At 44.0% G+C, this 21,300-nt stretch overlaps 1 protein-coding gene and 1 pseudogene across 6 annotated transcripts in view; both read right to left on the reverse strand.

Annotated features, from left to right (window-relative positions):
• LOC139054317 (hexosaminidase D-like) overlaps window positions 1-5,504 on the reverse strand; it is an 8,250-nt pseudogene extending 2,746 nt beyond the window's left edge.
• A 462-nt stretch (window positions 5,505-5,966) lies between these two features.
• The window catches only part of Nagk (N-acetylglucosamine kinase), a 37,567-nt gene continuing 22,233 nt past the window's right edge, over window positions 5,967-21,300 (reverse strand). For 5 of the 6 annotated variants that reach the window (XM_065431103.2, XM_065431102.2, XM_065431106.2 and 2 more), the window contains 2 exons: window positions 15,773-15,851; window positions 5,967-12,150 (listed from right to left, as the gene is read on the reverse strand). In XM_065431103.2, the coding sequence (XP_065287175.1) occupies window positions 11,972-12,150; window positions 15,773-15,851 (258 nt within the window). In that variant the 3' untranslated portion in view covers window positions 5,967-11,971. The remainder of the gene's footprint in view (window positions 12,151-15,772; window positions 15,852-21,300) is intronic. The other variant, XR_010564112.2, reaches the window with a different exon arrangement.

Consider the following 21,300-nt stretch of genomic DNA (forward strand, 5'->3'; position numbering starts at 1 on the left):
CAACAGTCTATATACAATCGCGAGGGATCAGATTCGGATTGTACATAATCACAATCAAGTGATGGCGTGACAGGGGAATTAAACGTAGCTGTCACCACAACATTGAAAGTAAGTTTAAATTAAGCAGAAGGGTATGCGTTTGGGGTGGTTGGTTCATGATTACAGGCAGAAAACAGCGCTAAACGACAGGGCAATGAGAAGGACAAAGACCACAGCACTGACTAACAACAAAGTGTTTTATTCTTTCAGAAGCGTATGTATATTCTACCACTACCATGAAGAACAGAACAAAGAAAAAGTGATAAATTCAAAAGTTGTAAAATGAGATAGGAATGCTATCTACTTCGGAAGGAGTGAAAAGGGGTGGCTTACACGTGCGTCACCGCTATTATGGATGTGAAAGGCTTCATAAATAAGGCGCGTGCATTTATCATGGTATTTTGACAAAAAGGCTAATCTTTAAGACAGCTGCGAAATGCGGCTACAAGCCATTTTTTAAAGATTTGACCTTGTCAGACAAAACATAAGGCCTGCACCATGTCTGCACCTTGGCATTCATTTCAACTGTCATGCTGTGCCTGCACCGTAGAAATCGAACAACATAATTTCTGAACTTCTCGTGAACCACTGTGAACTGGTTGACAGTGGTGCACGCAAACTGAACGGACCTAATTAGTAATTATTGTATGAAACTCTATGGGCACGCCCGCTTGCTGTCACTACAGCGCGCAGTGTATTCTAGTCTAGCGGCAGCCACGTATAGGTTTTCTGTGATAGGATGTGCTCAATCTCCGCGCTGGTGCCACTGAGCACGCCAAAGGCAGCTGGGCATGCTGGCAACACCGTGACGCGAAACTGTGCAGTTTTTAGCAGCGTTGCATAACTGCGACATGCGTGGCCCGCACGCATGCATTGCGCCAGAATATACTTGCTTGCCCTTAAGAGCTGTGCCCTAAAGCAATTGCAAACCATGACCATCGAAACAAGCGCGAGCGAGAGATGACGCGAGCAGACGATAGTACAAAACAAGCGGTTTGGCTGAGGCCAGATGCGAGTACACATCGAGCAGTCAGATGGGTTCACATGACACCAGTTTCCTGCATGCGCACGTCACTAAAGGGGCCGCTCTCATTGGTCTCTACCTTTCATGGCTTTCATTTCCCGCTCCGTGTTCGTTTGGTTACACTGACGTTTGCCACAGGAACAGGCGCCTAAGAGCTACGCTCTAAAAGTACAGAAAATATGGCGAAATTCAAGAAAGATTGAAAATGCTGAACCCTAACTGTACCTTTAAACACCGAGGTTTGGACCACTGAAATAACACCAAGAGTGCTCTGCTTGGCCAGTTACGGAATATTAAGCATATCTTCATTAGAATGTAAACAGCTTATTTCTCACACACATTTCATAAAGACACAATATTCTGGAGACAAACTTTCACGCCAGCAATTGATACAACTTAAAGGTATAAAAATACCAAGTAAAAATTTTGTAAAAGACATGTTTGTTGCTCACCACTGTTCACAAAATGGCTTCCGGTTAAATTTTGGCTGAAATATCACGCTTCAGATGTCAGTACTTTAGTTTTGGCAAATCAGTATGGCAGTTAGAGACTAAACCTAAAATGGGGTTGAGGGGGGTGGATAACCAAAAGAGGGTGCAAATTGTTTCAGTACAGCAAACAGTGCAAAAGCTTACAACATGGATAAACTTGTAGACCGCATGGCCTGGTATTTCAATAAATACACACCAGGGGGGCTATTCTCTAAGTGTCCACCTAGTGGACATGTTCATTTCGTGTGCTGCTGAAGTGCTGATTTGCTGAAGGCACCTGTCTCCTTCTCATGCCGTACCCCAGCTTAGCCAATCAGAACTTCAGCAGCAGAAGACAAAATGGATATGTCCACTAGGTGGATACTTACAGAATACCCCCCCCCCCCCCCTGGATGATTTGCACACAGACTTGGAGGAACAAGCTTAAAGTGCAAGTCACTGAAAATTCAACATACACAAACCTGCAAAATACATCAGAGTAATTAAATGTGTACCATCAAGTATGCAAACTTTTTCCTTCAGCAGGGGTGAGCTCCTACTCTGGGAAGGCTAGAAAATAAACTGTTGCAGATTGTGCAGCCGAGGTTCTAGTCCCTAGATTTTCCTCGTGTTGCTAGCCTAGACACGACCTTCAATGGACAGCCTTTTTTATAAGGCAGACATACATTTGTGATCACTCGAAATGTCAAACTATGAGAAGGCTGAGAAAGCAGGCAGACAGGTACTCTTCTCAGTGGTCAAAGGTACACGCTAGTTCATGCCATTTGAGTGAGAAATGCTGCCATGATGGGTTGGGAGTAGCAAAGGCTGTGCCATTGTATTATGAAAAAACCAGCCAAAAAAAGATGCACACAGGAAACATACAAGAAGACAGGAAAGAGGCTGTTCCTTCTTTTCTTGGCTGGTTTTTCTTAATACAATGCACCAACTAGCCCAACAATGTGTTCTGTTGTGCCATTGCATTGTAAAAGCAAAGCTCTTTGCCATTAACTGCACGGGTCTATGATTTTTGCCTTGGAGCTAACCAGGCATACAGGCGACTAGAAAAAAGAATTGATGAAACTTGATAAATGAATGCTGGTGCCAAAGCATTCCCTTTGACAGAAAATACTCATACTATTACACCTTGCTATTCAATCTTCATTTAAAGGGTTAAAAGATGTTGGGTTGACAATTTGCATGAACCCAAAGGTCTCAAAATGGCAAAGTGTTAAAGATCCAGGGAAAACACGGGGAAGGCGGGAGATGGAAATTCAAGACGATGAGAACAAGCAAAATGCGAACAAGGCAAAAGTGGGAGCCAATGATTGGACAAGTGGACTTGTCTTTTTCAAGGTGACATATGCTTTCCTCGGCACAGTATATATAGGTAGGGTTCTTCCAAAGAGGAGAGGGGGTAAGGCAGGTTGGTGAGGCAACAGCCGAGAGTGTATTAACGACAAGCGTGTAGAATTTAAAAGGTGTAGAATTTAAAAGCGAGATGTGCCATTCAACGTCGGTGGAGAAATGTGAGGTAGTGCCATGTGTCAGCCGGCCATGTGTTTTTTCGTGGAAGGGGCCTGGACAACAGAAAAGGGGGGGGGGGGGATTATCTGCTCCTCTGGAGGTCAGTGAGCTATCATCTCTCTGAAAGAGAGTATAAAAGAAGCGGCAGAAAATGGTGCTCATGGAAAAAGAAAAAGTTACTAAAATGGAATAAATATATAAATAAAAGAATAAAGGAAAATAAGAAAAGGAAAAAAAAAACACTAAGCAACCCAATGGAAAATAACTAAGTGCTGTTGCCTATAGCTTGAAATTTAGCATAGTGAATAGATTCTAAAGCTCCCTTTGGAATGTTTATGCCTATGGGTTGCAATGTATTGAACTTATGAAGTATAATTCTCTGTATTTTCTGTCGTGCGCAGAATGGTAATTTGACCGCAGGATGTAAAGCTTAAGTTGATCAAAGTTATGACCTGGTTGGTTGAAGTGCTTCGCGACAGCTTTGGGAAGCTCTTTAACTGAGTCCACACAATGTCTGTCTAACCTAACGTTCATTGATTGTCTCGTTTAACCAATATATTGTTTCTTACAGAAGGAATATTCAAGCATATAAACTACATCAGAACTAGTGCAAGTAAAGCCAGTTTTCACTTCGTGTGTACACCTATTTGCGGTGCTTTTAATTTCAATATCACTTTGAAGTTCCTGCAAGTTTTGCACCTGGGATGACAACATACTTTTGTTACGGGGGAATGATGCTGGCTAACTCTTGCATGCACTAACATGTGTTTAAAGTTTCTGTTGCTGCGATAGGTCAACCTTGGTACCACCGGGAACACTTTGCTCAGAAGCTCGTTACTTGACGATGTTGGGTGGTATTTTTGTAGGATGTTGTTGATCACAATGCGTTGGCGGGCTAGTTGGTGCGAATCCATGAATACTTTGTTTAGCACAAAACAACAGACACAAGAAAGACGACAGGACAAGGCGCTTTCTGTCGTCTTTCTTGTGTCTGTCATTTTGTGCTAAACAAAGTATTCATGGATGTTGTTTATGTTTGGGAGGGCATTAGAATATTCTGTTATAAAGGCTGGTGGTCTCTCAGATTATGGCGTAGGCTGTTTCTTAGCTAATTCCAACTGCGTCTCCAATTTCGGCGTGACGTCATAAGCTCTATCGAGGCAACAGAAACTTTAAAGACATGTTAGTGCATGCCAAAGTCTGTCAACATCATTCCCCCATTTTAGCACAGAGAAATCGGGAATTATGATATTTAATGAAGAGACGAGTAATTACGTGGCGTCAATTCAACAGCAAGTCATACCCATAGTTAAGCAATCTAAACACCTTGGTGTTTACATAAACAAAGGAAAGACTTACTCAAACACCCATCAAGATAATCTGAAAATAAAGGGGAAGTGGATCGCGGCAATAATGAAACATACAGTACTTTGGGGCCACAATAAATATGATGTGGTGCGTGGAATATGGAAAGGAGTAATGGTGCCAGCACAAACGCCATTCTATGCTTAAAATCGGATATTTTGTCGGGGTCAGAAGTTAACCAAAGACCAGTAGGCCTTGGGAGCCCACGGCAAAACCACAAATGAGGCAGTGCAGGGTGACATGGGTTGGGCTTCGTTTGAAGTCATAGAAGCCCAGAGCAACATTATTTTTCAAAAAAGACTCAGGAACGTGGATCAAAATAACTAGGCAGCTAAAGTGCACAAGTATCTGCACTTGAAAAGCACGGATACAGAATGGAGGAAGAGATCAAGAAAGTTGGAAACAAAGTACAGGGTAATTGAAAGTGTAAACAGACAACCAGGTGTTGTCAAAAAGAAAGTGAGAGATAGAGAGACAGTGAAGTGAATGCAGAGAATGGAAAGAAAACAGACCACGGAGATTTACAGTAATGAGAAGAAAGAAATTGGAAGGGAAAATCTGTACAATAAAACGAAGGGCAGTACCTTGTATTTGAGGCTTGGGCTGGTTGCCAAAGGGCAAAAACATACCAGAGCAAATATTTGCAACAAGATGAGGCACGTATATGCTGCAGCAAAAATCCAGAGACCACTCAGCACATCTTAATGGAATGCAAAGGGATTCACCCAGTAAGACCTGTAGGTAATATACGCCTTCCAGAAGCGCTTGGATTTCAAGTGGACAGAAGCATCAACGTAAGCAAGAGTAGTTTGAGTATTGGTAGGAAAAATCAGAGAAGAGACTGATATGACCAGATCCATAACAGGTATAGGTAGCGGTACAAGATAGAGAAGTTTTGAGGAAGAGAAAAAAGATTAAGGAGATGTAAACAAAAATGCTAGAATGAGAAGCATGCATAGCATACCTGAGTAGCTCAAGGAGGCTAGGTGATTATTTGTCACTGCCCCATTTCAAAGGGGATGCCAATAGATCATCATCATAATCATCATCATCGAGTCGAGGTGGAGCGTTGACTGGAAGAACATTCCAGAACATGGGGGTGAATTGACATAAAATTCCAGCCTCAAAATAGAGAACACATACTATACAGGCCACTTATGGAACTTAGACGGATATACGGCAATCTTAGACGGATAGACGACAAGCTTGTTAGCATTCACGATTTTGAACCAGCACAGAAAACAGGACTACAAAAGGAAACATGCACTTAGCCCTCATGTGCGCCTCCTTTCTGCATCAACTTTTTTTTTCCTTTTTTTTTTTGTGCTGCTCTCATATCAACTCCCACCAAAATGCTGCATGCCCCAGTGCACATTTTTATGCACTTATAAACAAGAAAGCAGCCTACTGTGATGTGATGAGCAAAGATATCAACATTATAAGAAATTAATCAAGTAGGAAATTCCCCATAATTTGAAATTTTTTTGTGATTGCACACAGTGCATGTGGAAGTATGAAGCAAGCACACACAGTTTGCAAGGTTGAAGAGCTGGAATAAGAAAATTTTATTGTGCAATAAAATCAATTAATGCACATTATCAGTGTCAACAACCAGCACCTCTAGTGGCTGTGACCTCTATACAAACACTTTCTTTTTTGATCCATATTATGGGACAACTAAGTGCACAGTTCATGAAAGATAAATTTCCAGAAAAAATGGCACCTATATATTGAGCTGCACATCAAACATTCAACAATGCCAGCACAAAATGATGTTAGCTTTTAGGGTCAACTCCCTCTTTCATTAATGGCATGTGCAATTCTAAGCATGGAAGCCTGCGAAAAATAACCCAAAACTGGCGCTATTTCTTCCTGTTAAAACAAATGCATGATTAAAATTTGCTAGCAGCTGCACATAGTTTATAGCATACGTTTCCAGCTCATTAAAACAGAGCATCCATAGAATACATGTAAATCTGTGAACAGTTACACTTTTTAAAGGATAGTTTAACAACATTACCGGTATAAATCTGTCCAAGTTGTGTTGAGTGATTTCGATCACTGCACATTGGATAACATTAAGATCAATGCAAGTTTGCTAGCATGATAGCAGCTGTTACTTAGTTTTCTAAGTGGCTAACATAAATTATGTTCACTGGGAATTTAGAAGGCTGCAGAAGAAAAAAATGCCAGTGCAGCAGGAAAACAATACCACATATCCAGGATTCCTGGGTGTGGTTCGAAATGGCTGAAAAAAAAAAAAAAAAGCATGTGACCTTGTCACTATGAGCTGCTCACATCAAGGTTGCCAGACATACTGTTCTAGCCTGGACAGTCAAATTTTGTGGCTTCCAACCAGCTGTACATCTTTTTTCTGTCAACAACAGTGTCAAAGTTACACGAAAATTTCATCTTGCAAACACTGCTTTTGCACCTTCTTCTGTGTCACTGCACATGTTTGACGCAGAAAAGTGACACGCTAAAGGTTCAGAGTCATGGCTTGTGATGTACGCAGCAGATTTAAGGGGCCGTTGCCTGCTATGTACTTAAGATTCAGCCAAATTTTGGGGGACCCCTGCACTTCCGAAGGCAGTAACTAAAACCAAGCAAATGCTTTTAATTTGCATCTCAATGCCTTCTAGCTTGCCTTAATGAACCTCTTGGTGCCAAAGTTATTTTAATAAACAACTCCAGCAAAAGTGTCATTGAGACAAATGTTTCTTGTGAACTACACGAGAAACTTCAATAAAGAACAACTGGCTTTAATCAGTACACATTCTTACAGGACTACTATAATAAAATCAATAACTATATGATAATTGTAGGTCACCTCCTTCCCTTTACAGCCGAAGTTTCCACTCATAATATTGAGAGGTTTGCTCTTGAGGGAGCAAAATCTCCTCCAAACTTTTTTGTTCATGCAGAGTTGAGCTAATCAATGTTTGCATTTTATTTATTACCCCCTGCAAATAGTCGCAATAAAGATTAAAAAGGCGGCAGCAGTAGTGGTAGTGGTGGTGGGGGGGGGGGGAGTGCGGCATGTTTTACAAAGACTGCAAAAAAAATGGGTTAGTATTCCATGGTACAAAATGAATATGAGGGTGCGACAATAACAAGTGTTGAACAAGTTGCATACAGGCAGGGTAAGAGTAACAAGTGCTTTTCATCGCCTTCTAATCGGATACAAAGTAAGCAAATCATCTGCAACATAACAGGCACTTTCAGCAGTCTTATCAATATACAAAGCAGCATTCTTTTTGGGCATTACACATTTATTATACTCTATTCACACAAGGCACTTTTGAGAGTCAGATCATGATCAAATTTTTCAATCATGATTGGCTCTTTTGTTCAAGGTGTGGAAGAGAGAAGATTGTAATTGAGATATTCTATACCAATTAGGTCCAATCGCAATCAAAAATGCCTTGTGTAAGCAGGACATTAACAAAAGGAAATATGACCATTGCATGGATCACAACTATTTCAGTAGTGCCATTGGTCAGCTGAGTCAGCTGAATTCAGTGCTAAGGAAATTGCCTCAAAAGGCTATGAATTTGCTTGCGTGCAATTACCTTTATCATTTGCACGTGGCATTTCCCAAGCAAGATAAAAGAAGGCCTTTCACTTTTTCTGGATTACACTGATGATGTAAGTGACATCATAAGCAAGTCAGCTCAGCTAAGGTTGTTTGCAGATGCCTGCATTTTATTCAGGGAACTTGCTAGTCAAAATTACCATGTAGTGCTAATCGTGGCCTTGATAAGTCTTTTCTGTGGTGTTAGAAATGGAGCATACAACAATTTTGACAACTGTTTTCATGAGAGTAACCGACAGGCAAAATACCTTGGCAAAATGTCAGAAAGCCAGCGTAAAACTCAGCGCAATGTAGTCATAATCATGAAGACAAAATAAAGTTCAATTCTATGTTACTTACTGTTTTAGTTCTCTATTGTGTCAACTGAATGAGACAATAATGTGTTGATGCAGATAACGTCCTTTCCACTGGGGCCATTTTTAGGATTCATGACGCACTGTGCAAGCGTGAACGAACAGGACAGAGATTGAAGCAGACATTGCCACAGCACTTCTACATTGCTTGCAGATGACTCGTCCAGTCGCACTTGCGCATTGTATCATGAATCCAAACCAACTAGCCCGTCAATGTATTTTAGCCATTTTAGGTCCTATAGCAAGCTGCAAAACACAAAAAGCTCCTACCATGTCCTAAACTCAATAAAATTCATTTCAGGTCAACTGTCATATCTTAACAATTACTCTCCCAAAATACACACCTTCCAAAATGCAAAATGTGCAAGCTTTTGAAGCGAACAAAGCAGCTGTTGCTGATGGATGAGTTAACTAAAATTCAGGAACACTTTCTTGAATGTAAGGCAGAGTTCTTACACCATAAATCTCAGTGCAATATACTGCTGGGCTCCGATATGTACTTTCAAGGTGTCTACCAAGTTGCCATTTCCAAATTCCCCGAGTTTACTAGGTTTTCCCCGAGTGCCTTTGCAAAATTCCCTGAGTGATGCAGAACTATGTTTTATGTCAAGATGGGCTGAAACCATATCACCCGATGCTGTCACTCTCTAGTAAGCATGCGAAAAATTTAAAGAAAAACGACATAGTCCAATTTGAATACCAAGGAGTAGTGTTTATGTTATTAAAAAAGAGAATAGAAGGGAGGGGTTAGTAAAATGCACAGCAAATAAAATGTCTTCTAAAAAAATTGCAAATCGAGTCAGACATTTTCAAATACGAATAATAAGGAGATGCATACAGAAGCAAATATTTTCGAATATGAGCTATTTCTATCAACTGATAGCAACCTCAGTGGTACAAGGCCTGAACGTTGTCACAATTGAGATTCTCTCCCAACAGCTCTTAAATCAACCTCAACTGTCCTGACATACTCTCAGCCCGCGCACGACGCCTCAGTGTTGTGTTTGACTGCTTTAAAGAGTTTATTTTGGTTTGGATGAGGGACAGCTGCATCTCCGCATCAGCCAACACTGTTTTTTGAGCTCAAGCTCCTTCAAAACGGCGGCAGCACGCTTCCTTTCCCGTTCATTCCTGAATGCGTAGGTCCTTTCTGTTCTTGTCCTCCTTCCGCCACTCGTTCGCCCCACAGACCACTTGAAGGATCTTCTTGGTCAGTTACACAGTCTACGTCCGATTTTTCGAACTCCCTAGGGGCCGCAAAAATGTCAGAAACATCGGCCAGTTGGAAAAAATAAATGCGTGTCATTTACTGCCCTTAAGGGCTCAAACCGCCACAAGCACATTCGAAAACACTCTGAAGGGCTGCCGGTACACGTATTAGGCATATCGGTGCTCGTACTATGACAGGAAATACCGGGTGCACGCATGTATAATTAAGGAATACATACTGTGTCCTATAGCAATAGCCCCTTCCCACGCTTGTTATGGTTCACTGCAATTCTTTTGTGTGTGCTTCACCAAGTAATATTTGTGTACGGGGCGAAGCCGACTTTTGGGAACTGGCATTATGCAACGCACCGTGCTTTCCAAGCTTCTAAACCAATCGCGAGGACCACAAAGGCGGAGTCCGTGCCATTGCTGACAGCAGCGAATTCTTTCAATAAAAAACGCGACACCCAATGGCAAGAAGCTTCATAGCGAACGTCGAAGGAGCTAGGCCTAGCGTTGCCGCAGTGGTGGCTACGGCTGCCAGCGGATCTGCGTGCCTCGAGGCGGCAAGGTAATCAAAATGGCAGCGGTGGTGGATTTGATTAATGCCGTTTCGGGCCTGCGGTCACGGCAAAACCTCCGGAAAATCGGACGGCGAAGAGCTTTTACGTTCGAAATTTCAGACGTTCTGATACACTGACTATGGGGTACGTTGTGGTGCCGCGAAGCCATCCAAATTATCAAGAATCCGGAAAGTCGAATGTTGACGATACACTGGCAACTCGTCCAGCCGACAACAGGGCGTCAAAGACGACTCATTACCATTCCAGTCTGTTACTCGAGCCAGCATTACTCGACTTTTGACCCTTTCAATAAAATTACAGCTAATTTTCCCTGATAGAAGCACAAATTCCCTGAGTTTTCCCTGAGTTTTCCTTGAGTTTTTCTAGACTACTCAAAATCCCTGAGAATTCCCAGTTTTCCCGGTTGGTAGACACCCTGACTTTGTATTCAGTGAATCCTCTGCACAGAAGCAAAGCTGGTTTTAAGCCAGGAGTGCCTAACAACTGCAACTGCTGATTGATGGTTAACAAGTTCTTCAGAGACATTGCTGCAGTCCTGCATGCTTTTCTTATATTTATTTTTCTCATTATGCCACGCAGCAAATCCTTAGAAGAAAAAAAATGAGCAAACTTTGTACAAGTACATGCAGGAAGGGGAGAAGGTTCTCATGGCTCTATATCCAAAAACATGCACCTTCCTGCCAAATATGACAATTTTTTCAAAGGCTTAAGCAAAAACAGAAATCTGAGACTCAAGTTCGATGTTATGTCCACATACTCTTTCAAAAACTTGTATTTTCCTAAACAGGTACCTCATACAGGTGCTTTGTTTGGTCTGCCTCTAGGGCCAACATTCAGAGTAAAGTTTCAGTGCAGAGATACCCTTCAATGCACTGAAAAGCTTCACTCACCTGTGTGCTCTCAGCAAGAAAACAAAAAGTAATGTGTTACGATTGTGTTGTTCCTTAAAACTGTTGTCTGCCCTTTTGCTCATCAAGAACACCCGAACACCTACGGTTCTGCTTCCATGAGCTGCTTTGTGATGCAGAACAGCAGGCAAAGAGTATTTAAAAATGTTCAATCTGTTTCTGATGACCTCTTCCACTGAATGTGTTGTGACCCTTCTTGGGATCGTTACTTAAATTTTGGGAAGCACAGGCCCACTGGGTTTAAAAATGTGCCCAAATATTAGGGTGTAGGTTTTCTTACTATATCCATGAATAAAAGCAGAGGAAACCACTGGTGCCTTAAGTGTAGTGATGAGCTGTGGTCAAACAAGGAATGTCGCTGGAGCCAACATTTCGACAAGCCCTTTGGACGACAGTGGTTCCAGCGACATTTCTTGTTCGACCACTACTCGTCAATTCAAGCCTCCATCTTCCTGTGAACTTCTGTCTTACAAGGAGTATATTGTATTTCATATGCACTGTAGCATGCTCAAAGTAAATCAGTATTGGCAAACTTTGAACAGGCACTCTGTGGGTATAACAAGGTACAGGCAGCACCACAATGTGCAGATAACGAAAGACAACCCTGTTACAGCACAGGCTTGACTTCACACTAAGTGAGGGTAGGCTCACGCAAAGAAAACAGAACTAAAATATTGACATCTAAGATTTAAAAAAATAAAAGCATAAGGCAAAATTTTTTTCTTATTGTTATTACTAAAAAAAACTTCTTTTGTCACTAAATGCACATAATGGCATTGTTCATGGCCTGGTATTCTATGCCTTCTAATGTGCAGCTCATGCCTCTTCTAGGTTATACCCAAAGCTTGACTTTCTATGACATGTTACGGTCATGCGCACAAAAAGATACGTTCAGACCTAGTTCTGCTTGCTACCCTGTTTAAAATGGTATAGCCGCGTGGAATTTTCTTTGAAGTTGATAGGCAGCTTGTAGTCAACCAATGAAGCCCCATAGAATGCGGCTCCCAGTGCAGCTGATACGGTTGGCTGGAGGAGAGTGAACTCGCCAACTTTGGGGCAGAGCACGTCTTCAAAACCTGGAAAAATAAATATATCATTTACATCATGTTTCAGAGAAACTGGCAGGCAGCAGGCCTTGGTTAAGCACTGCCACAACATCAATATTACAACTTAGGTTTTCCCAGGTTCCCACTGGGCACTAAAAAGAAACACTAAATCAGTTCCGATTGACAAAGAATTCTTCCAAAACTTTATTTTTGTTAATTCCATGGTAGTAGGTTGACCATCAAAAAAGTTAAAATGGAGGTCAAATTTGCTTTAGTTTAATTTCGTGCTGAAACCCCAACACCGATACGTCAGTGTGACATCACAAGATCTAAAGTACTTTTTCATAATTGGGCCACTGTGGCTCAGTAATTAGTCTTTAAACTGTTTTAGTTCACTCTTTGGCTCTTCTAGAATACAATGCAGTCAATCTTTACTGATGCCAAGCAAATGCGATAAAAATGTATGACATCATGGCAAGCTGGTGTGGGCTTTTCAAGGCACAGTCCCCACCAATCATTTGTTTTTCTTTTTTGTCTTACCAATTCTGATCTCATAGTAAGAGTGGCTTTAGTGCATTGTAGAAGTGCAGTTTACTATACATATCAAATAGTTTTTCTCTTTAGTGTCCATTTAAACCTCATAATGAGGAACTCTGACCAAATATAGTCGAATGGCAGCTACTAGGCTGCTCATCATTGTAACTGTGGACTGATTCATTGGACATAGAGTTATGAGCCAGTTGCCTGCGGGTATAGAGGATGCTGAAGTGTAGAGCAGATAAGAGGAGGACGAAGTGAGGTCTGCTGTCTGCCATCTTTATTGTTGCTGCCGCACTTTTAGCGCCCTTGTACATAGTGTAAATAAACCCCCTTTTCTGTAGATCTCCTCATAACATCTTTGGTGGAGGTGCGAGGTATATCTGAAGGACACCATGGAACTTCGCAGCGGGCATCTTGCGGGCAATACTACCATATCAACTGACAGGCCCACTCGCTCAACTTCGGCTACCACAACATCGGTTATCCTGGCCCAACTCCGAGACCCTGGTACCTTCTCCAGTACTGATACCATGGATGTTGAAGACTGGTTAACCAAATATGAGCGAGCCAGCAAGAACAACCGGTGGGACCCAATCATCATGCTGGCTAACGTTATCTACTACCTCAAGGGAATGGCCCGTGTTTGGTTCCAAACACACGAGGAGGAATTGACTAGTTGTGTCACCTGCAAGCAAAAACTACAGGAGCATTTTGGGAAGCCAATCGGGCGCCAGCAAGTCGCCAAGACGGAACTTTCATGCTGGGCCCAAACATTAACTGAACCATACGTCGTGTACATTCAGGGCATGTTAGCTCTGTATCGGCGGGTTGACAACAAAATGCCTGAAGCTGACAAAGTTAACCACATTCTTAAAGGCATCACGACTGACACCTTTAATTTACTCGTATAGTACGAGGACTGCTCAACCGTCAACGACAATATAAGAGAGTGCTGACGCTTTGAAGAAGCAAAGAGCCATTGTGTCTCAGAACAATTTGTTCGACTCCCTAATACCGCTGCTACCCCATTGTGCGAAGATGTCCAGCCACCTGGTGCTGAAAACTTACTGCGTCTTGTCTGGCAAGAGATTGAGGCTGCATCTCCGTCAGTACCTCAGGCTCGTTCTTACGAGTCCCGCCCGGAGTATCTTTGATTCAAGCTGTCGTACACAAAGAGTAGGCAAATGCAGGCATCCGCTCCGTCTGTGCTGTAAGTAGCCCTATGATTGGCAATTTCTTTTGACCTATCTCGAATACCACAACCCAAACCAGTGGCGCACACACGATGACAAGGCAATATGCTCCAAGTGCAACGGGATAGGTCATATTTCCTGCCACTGTCGCTATCGTCGGTTTTGTCTCTTCATCCCGTGTACAGTTACTGCCCAGAAGACAGCCGGTCCTCGCCCTTTCATGACCGCAATGACCCACCGCACTATGATGTTCCTGCTTCGACTCCACGCTACGACTGCCATTCATTGTCCCCATAGAACCAGCGTTCTCACTCACCGATTGCCTGTCGTTCATCGTCACCATACCCTCACCGCCCCCTCTTTGCAAAACTTGACTAGTGCAGCTCCCATAAGTGATACCGCATTGGCCAACCGACCTGGAAATCCCCTGTTTACCCTAGCCACCCGACAATCTTTTGGACATAGAAGTGGAGGACATGCCTGTTTTGGCACTCATAGACACGGGAGTGCAATTCTTGGTTATGAGCGCTTGCCTTTTTTGTCGTCTCCACAAGGTTCTGACGCCTGCCACATTGCCTGTAGTAGTGTTGTCGACGGTGGTACATACTGCGTCGTTGGCATGTGTACTGCATGTGTGAGCTTCACTAGCCACCAAACCTCAGTTCTATTTGCTGTTCTGCACCAGTGTCCACATGAAGTCACTCTCGGCCATGACTTCTTGAGTACCCATTCTGCACTCATCAACTGCTCTTCTGGCCTTCTACGGTTAGAATTCCGTTCTGTGCCTGATCTCACCATCGTGTTTATGTGTCGCAGAGTTTGTTCACCTTTGACCAGCTACCGCAATGTATGTCACATTGACCTCAGATCCCTCAGTTCGTGACACTATGTGATCTTTCCTTCCCTAGACACTGTTTCGACAAGGCATGTAACCCTCCCTCACTCTGCTGTAACTTTTTCTGTGAACAAGGCATGTAATCCTCCCTCACTCTGCTGTAACTGTTTCTGTGAACCAGGCATGTATCCCATTCTGAACTTTGAACGCACACCACAGTTGCTTCTCGAAGGCATCACGCTGGGCAGCATAGTACCTTTAGATGCACACGACTATCTGGCCCTTACTATCGATGATCCGCAGCCTTGTGGAAGCCCTGACACCAGCACTTCATTTGATGCCCATTTTTATGCGATGACTGCTCCAGACCTTTTTGCTGCTCAGTCTGACGACCTTCGTCGTTTGCTAGCCGCTTACAGTGACATTTTCGATTTTGCTTCACCCTATCTCAGCTAGACAAAAGCTGTGACTCATCCCACTGACACCGGAAATACCATTTCCAACCATAGGCGTCCTTACAGAATGTCTGCGAGTGAGAGGAAGATAGGGGAAACAGACCAAATAAATCCAGGCCACTGTGGTGACTGACATGACTGATGTCACTTACGAAATCACTCTACTGTTGCCTTCATCATCATCTGCTGATCCCTACACGGACATAGTACACGTTGCCTGTCTCAAGCTGTATCGTGCCCCGGACACCCCTTAATACCTTGTGTGCTAGTTTTCACATGCAGTCTTTGTTCACTTGTACCAAGTATGTGCTTTCGCTGCCGGAGGGTAGTGTTATGAGCCAGTTACCCTGCTGATATAGAAGATGCTGAAGTATAGAGAGGACAAGAGGACGAAGTGAGGTCTACCATCCGCCATTTTTGTTGTTGCTGCCCCACTTTTAGCCTCCTTGTACATAGCATAAATAAACCCCATTTCCTGTAGATCTGTCCGTAACAATACTTTCTTTTTAGTTTGCTGTCTTTCAAGCTTCTTCCAAGATTTAATGGCTCAGTTACTGCCATCACAGAACTGCTAAATGTGAACTGAGCCTTAGTAAGTAAAAGCTAACTCTCGCTAGGTTACAGCTTACCTTTCTGCAAGAGGTCCCAGCTTTTGAAAATTGATCCCACACAGACTATGGGAAGGCCACCTTCACCTTCTAAAAGGCTCTGCAAGGCAATGTTGCAAGATTAGGTTAAAACTTTCAACATGTGCACTCCCGAAAATCAAGTGATTTCCAAACAGCAAGACAAACCAAAATGACAGACAATTCTTCAGCTGTTCAATGGACACACAACTTGAAAGGCAAGAAAAGTATCAAGGAAAAAGACAACTGCAGTTTTATTTCCTTGTGCATGTGCTGGATCTGGAGCACAGTGGCACTCCATCATCAATAAAGCTAATATCACTCTTCTAGAAAAGTACACTGAAAGTTAGAGACAAAATGGAGTGCACTGAAACAGCATCTAGGAAACCTGTGCTGAAGCTCTTGCTGCTGACAGCCAACACACGACACCACAACACATGGCTTAGCAAGCTAAGAAAGAGGACCTGGGAGATTGTGCTATGGCATCTGAATGCCTACATCTTGCTAAAGGTATAACTGCATCTTCCCTGCATGACTGAGCACACCGACACTGAAGTGCAAGCGCCAACTGGAAAGGCTGTATGCAGTAATCACAGGCGAACAATGAAACAAACCAATGCGTCTTGTCATTTATAATGTCACTGCAGAGCCTGTGAGGCTGCTGCCTGTAGCTTCAGTGAATGTGTGGCCACTGTTTGGCCAGCACAAGATATATGTACTAGTTCAAGTGCACTACCTACCCGACTAGGGATGGTTGATTAATTTTTTTTATTCGATTAAAAATTATTCATTCATTTTTTTAGCCTTTAATTGATTTTAATTATACAAAGCGCAATAAGATGTTCACAGGTGCTCCTGCGTTTTCCTTTTTACAACAGTATTACAACAAACAAACAAAAAAATGGTGAAAGTGAAAGGTGAAGTCCAACTAAAATATGTAAGAAATTGCAATATGCACAGGGGAAAAGAAAATTACTGATTTAGGATATTAAGCCACATGCTCTTTCCTTCAGAGCGAAAGAATGTCAATTGGCTGGGATGCTTGGGTAAAACCGACACCTTCTTTGAATGGCCACACGACTAGCATGCGAGAATAGACGCTCCAAAGCTACAGATTCGCTAGAATCAACATGAACTCCATCGCTATGTCAAATACATGCTCCAAACTGGCACAAATGCTGTGTCACGTCTTTAGTGGACTGGGAGTGAAACGAGATCAACTGGATTTCTATAGTATGCCATGAATTGCAAGGATATTTCAAGCCTTTGGCTCCAAGCAGCGTGGTGGCGTGTGGAGGAAGAGAGGAGAAGCACTCGGCTCAGCATCTGTCGGGACTCAGAAGAACAGTCAACAAACGATCTATCACAGCCGCAGTCAGTGCTCGTGCTCTGCCATTCTAGTATGATTTCAAAATTTTTTGCACCACTCCTATTAAACTCTAGAAAACGATTAACCTAACGTGCCTAATCGATTAAGTCGATAAAATGAAAGGTGGACACTGATGATAATTGTTTTGTGGGATACTGTTAACCAATTAATCGATTAATTGTTCATCGATATCATTGATATTACCAACCCTATGCCCCACCTGGAGCTGCACTTGAGTTTTTCAGTCTCAGCTCTGCTGCACTTCTTGATGCTTCACTCAGTCACCTTGCCTGCAAAGCGACTTTACTCTGCCACTTGCGGCTAGATGTAGCTACGCGGCTAGATGCGGCTCTATGAACACCTGATCTTTCCTTATCAGTTCGATTTTCAACGCTACTGCAGTGCAATTGACATTTGACAAAAGCTGCTGAGAAAGTTAACCTTAATGTTAACTTTCTCAAGTTAACTTAATGTTAACCTTAGTTAACACGCAGCGAAAGTTAGCGGAGTCGTCCAAGAGCGACAGCAATTAGAGTCAGCCCAAAGGCGCGAGCATTCATTTACAGCAGGTGTGTAAATTGTATCTCTGCATATGGCCACAGGCCTTACCAATTTCTTTCATTTGCCCTTCATATTTTTGTCTATATACACAGTCCCAGACACTGTCTTCCAAACCCAGCTACTATAATTTATCATTTACTCGCACATTAATTTGAACTGTAACTTTCAAGTACACTGTAGTTTTCTTTATTTCTCTAATGCTTTTCACCACGTTGACCAGTGCGCCATATGATTACAAAATTGACTGCACTAAAACTAGACTCCCTTACACTATCCTGGCTCTGCAACTTGCTCTCCGATCACCAACAGTTCACTGTCATCAACAGATGCTCCTCTGCTCTTTCTGTTGTAAAATCTGGTATGCCACAGGGTAGCATCCATACATTTTAATGCGATTAGCATTTTTTGCCTACGTCAGGCACCTGTCTAGCTATCTGTCTCGCCTCTTACGCCAACCCAGTGGCCCTAGTTGTCTACCAGCTTGGGCCACTAGGTATGTGCTCATGGTCGTCATGCCAACGTGGTCGTTCCAGTCGTCGTCATCATGTCTTCTATGCCTACTGTTAGATATGGAGCTGTTTCCTGCGATTACTTAGAGTTCCCCAAACCACTTCGAAACGCAGCACAGCTAATTGAGGAATGCAGAAGCAGGAAAGCACATTCCAGAGGAGCGGCCGAGCAAACAAGTTGAAGGCAACAAGTTCACGTGCCAACAAGTTCGTACGCCGCCGGGATTAGAAGGGGGCCTTGGACAATGGAGCATGAGCAGCCCTCCCCTTCTCCTCGTTAGAAGAAGTGCATTGCCAGTCTGCGAGGCAAGACCGCAGAGAGCCGCCAGGTGTGACACCGCGACACGGGCGCCTACCATTGGCTGAAAGTGGCGTCATCGGAGCGTACTCTCCCATTGGTCAAACATGACGTGACTTACAGTGCTCGAAGGGCTTATAAGAAGCCTTCTAGAGATTCTGGAACATTCCCTGATTCCCTGATTCACCTCTCTCGAACTTCTTGCCGCGGGCCGCAGCGTCCGAGTCGCTGCCGGCCCGTAATGACTGTACGAATGATACTTGACGCTCACCTCTTGTAAATAATGTAAAATAAATCCTCCCAAGTTTGTGGTTTTTCATCCCGACGTCCGTCCTTCAACCCCTACATCTGGTTGGCAGCGGTAGGATCGCCTCCGAATGCATCAGCTGGTGGCAGCGCTACGGATAAACCTTCGTCGAGAGAGATCCTAAGGAACCGGGAAGAGCGAAGAAGAGTGAGCCTTCGTCGAAAGAGGTCCGAAGAAACTGGGAGTAGCGAAGAAGGAGCGAGCCTTCGACCCAGGGAGTCCGGAGGAACCGGGAACAGCGGACGAATGAACCGGATGGCAGGGTGCTGCAACCGTAAGTGAGCGCGTTGTTTTTTTCCTTATGATTCGCCAGACTCAAATGTTGTGTGTTCATTTTGATAGTTCTGGGAATCGGGAGTTTGTTGCATTGTGTGTTTGCACAAATTAATTAAGGAAAACAGTTTTAACCACCTGTCGGGGCAGCTGCCATGGATCTTAGAGGGTTGACGAGGTTAGACTTGTTGTTGGTGTGCGACGATTTGGGAGTTGAGGCGGACGAACGGATGAAAACGCCAGCTGTCATAAAGGAGATTGAAGATAGTGGCAATGATGAGAAAAGCATTGAGCTTGCTTGGGAGGTGATACAGGAGCCACGGGAGCGTGTGCGTCGTGTACGTTTGCGAGAGCGTCGTGAACTTAAGAGTCAGAGTAAGCGTGAAGAACGCGAGAATGAACGGAAGCAGGAGCTTCAAGAACTTACTCTTAGGTGTCAGCGTCACGAACGTGAGAATGAACGCGAACGTGGGTATCAGGAACGTAAGCTTGAGCGTGAGCAAAAGTATGAGAGAGAGAAGGCAGCACTGATCAAAGAGATACAGTATTGTGATCAGTTACTGGCACAGAGACAACGGCTGTCTGAGAATTCTGTAGGTAGTACAGAGCGAAAGAATGAGGCAGCATCGAGCGGATTTTCGCCAAAAGCCGACGAGAAGAGTAGTGCCTGTGAGATTGTCTGCAGATTGATAAGAAAAGGGAAAAGGCTAGCTGCTAACGATGCCTTAGTGGCAATAGAGGCCGTTAAAGGCCAGAGCGAGAGCGACGAGGTGCTGTGCCAACAGATGACTGTGGAGACAGCTAGGCCAGCTGCGAACAAATTGGCACAGTTACCGCGTGTGTGCGTCGCTGGTAATGTTAGCGAGGTTGCTAGCGAAGAAAAGGGTACTGTTGACGCGACAGATGCGAGCACCCATGTCAAGCCAGATGTGCGTGCAGAAGTGAAGTGCGAGCTGGATGATGCAGTTGAGAGTAGTTCTCGGGATGGCGAGCTCCGTAGTCCACGAGAGAACAACTGCATTGTTCAGGGATCGGTGCGGCTCTCCGCCAGTCTAGATAGCCTAGATAGGGATGATTCCGTTATTAATCATTCGGACTGTGCGCGTGAGACAGCGATCAAAACCGACGGGCTGTGTGCCGATTGACAGCGTGAGCTGGGCAATGTAGTAGAGGGCAGTTCGCAAGAGTGCGAGTTGTCTTACTCGAGTAAAGCCTGCTGCATTGTTCCAGAGTCGGTTGAGCTGTCCGCCAGTCGAGGCAGAGGGAGAGTAGATTTAAATGTAAATCACTCAGACTGTGCGGGTAAGAGACCGATCCGGGCCGACGAAATGTGTACCGGCCAGCACGAGGCACGAGAAGGCGACATGAAGGCGAGTGCAAAGAGAAAGCGCCGTAAAAAGAAGCGCAGTAAAGACCGAAAGGCGGTAACTTATGTAGCGCCGCCAAAGATGGCGAGAAACCCAAAAGGGCAGGGCGCGAGGAAGAAGGTGCGGTCGTCACGGACGATGTTGACGCATCCAAAACGAGCGAGCCACCGGTCAAAGGGGGACCGCGAAGCATGTTCTGCACGGACGCGGACAAAGGGCACGAGGCAAATAAACTCCTCGTCGTTCCGTAGTTCTTTTCATAGCTCAGCGTGCAGTTCGAGGAAACGCAAGGTGGCAGGACGAGACCAGGTGGGGAGTGGCGACGCGGTCAGTCGAGGTCCTGTTGAAAGCGGGGCGGGAGGACGCAAATTGGCAGGAGACTGTAACGTCTTGAAGGAGCTGATACTGAGTCAGCCCTTTTGTTGTTCCTCCGTAGCCAGAGTAGCTTTGAAACTGCGACCACCCCGGGTACGGCTGAAAGTATGAGTCAGTCGTAAGCAATCGGGAACGGGAGGCCAAGAGCGCTTCCGTAGAAATGTAGTGTGTTGTTTTTTATTTTTGAGCATCGGAAAGTTTTCGCGATTTGAGACTAGGATTTCTTTCAATATGTAAACGTATGAGCTTTGTTTGTGTTTTCGTTCGAGAAGCTCGAGATTTGAAAGATGCGCTTTAGGTAAACCTGTAGTCTCGCGAGGTGCTCATTAATAGGTAGATAGGCTTTTTTTTGTGTGTGTGTGTGTGTGAGTAACCTGAAGGTCAAGGTTATCGTCGAAAGGCCTATGGTAAAGCGCGTGTGTTATTTAACCTTCTTTCTTTTTAAGTGTTGAATTTTCTAAGGTTAAGCGCG

This window comes from Dermacentor albipictus, chromosome 1 (assembly GCF_038994185.2).
Source record: "Dermacentor albipictus isolate Rhodes 1998 colony chromosome 1, USDA_Dalb.pri_finalv2, whole genome shotgun sequence".
In the NCBI taxonomy this organism is placed as follows: domain Eukaryota; kingdom Metazoa; phylum Arthropoda; class Arachnida; order Ixodida; family Ixodidae; genus Dermacentor; species Dermacentor albipictus.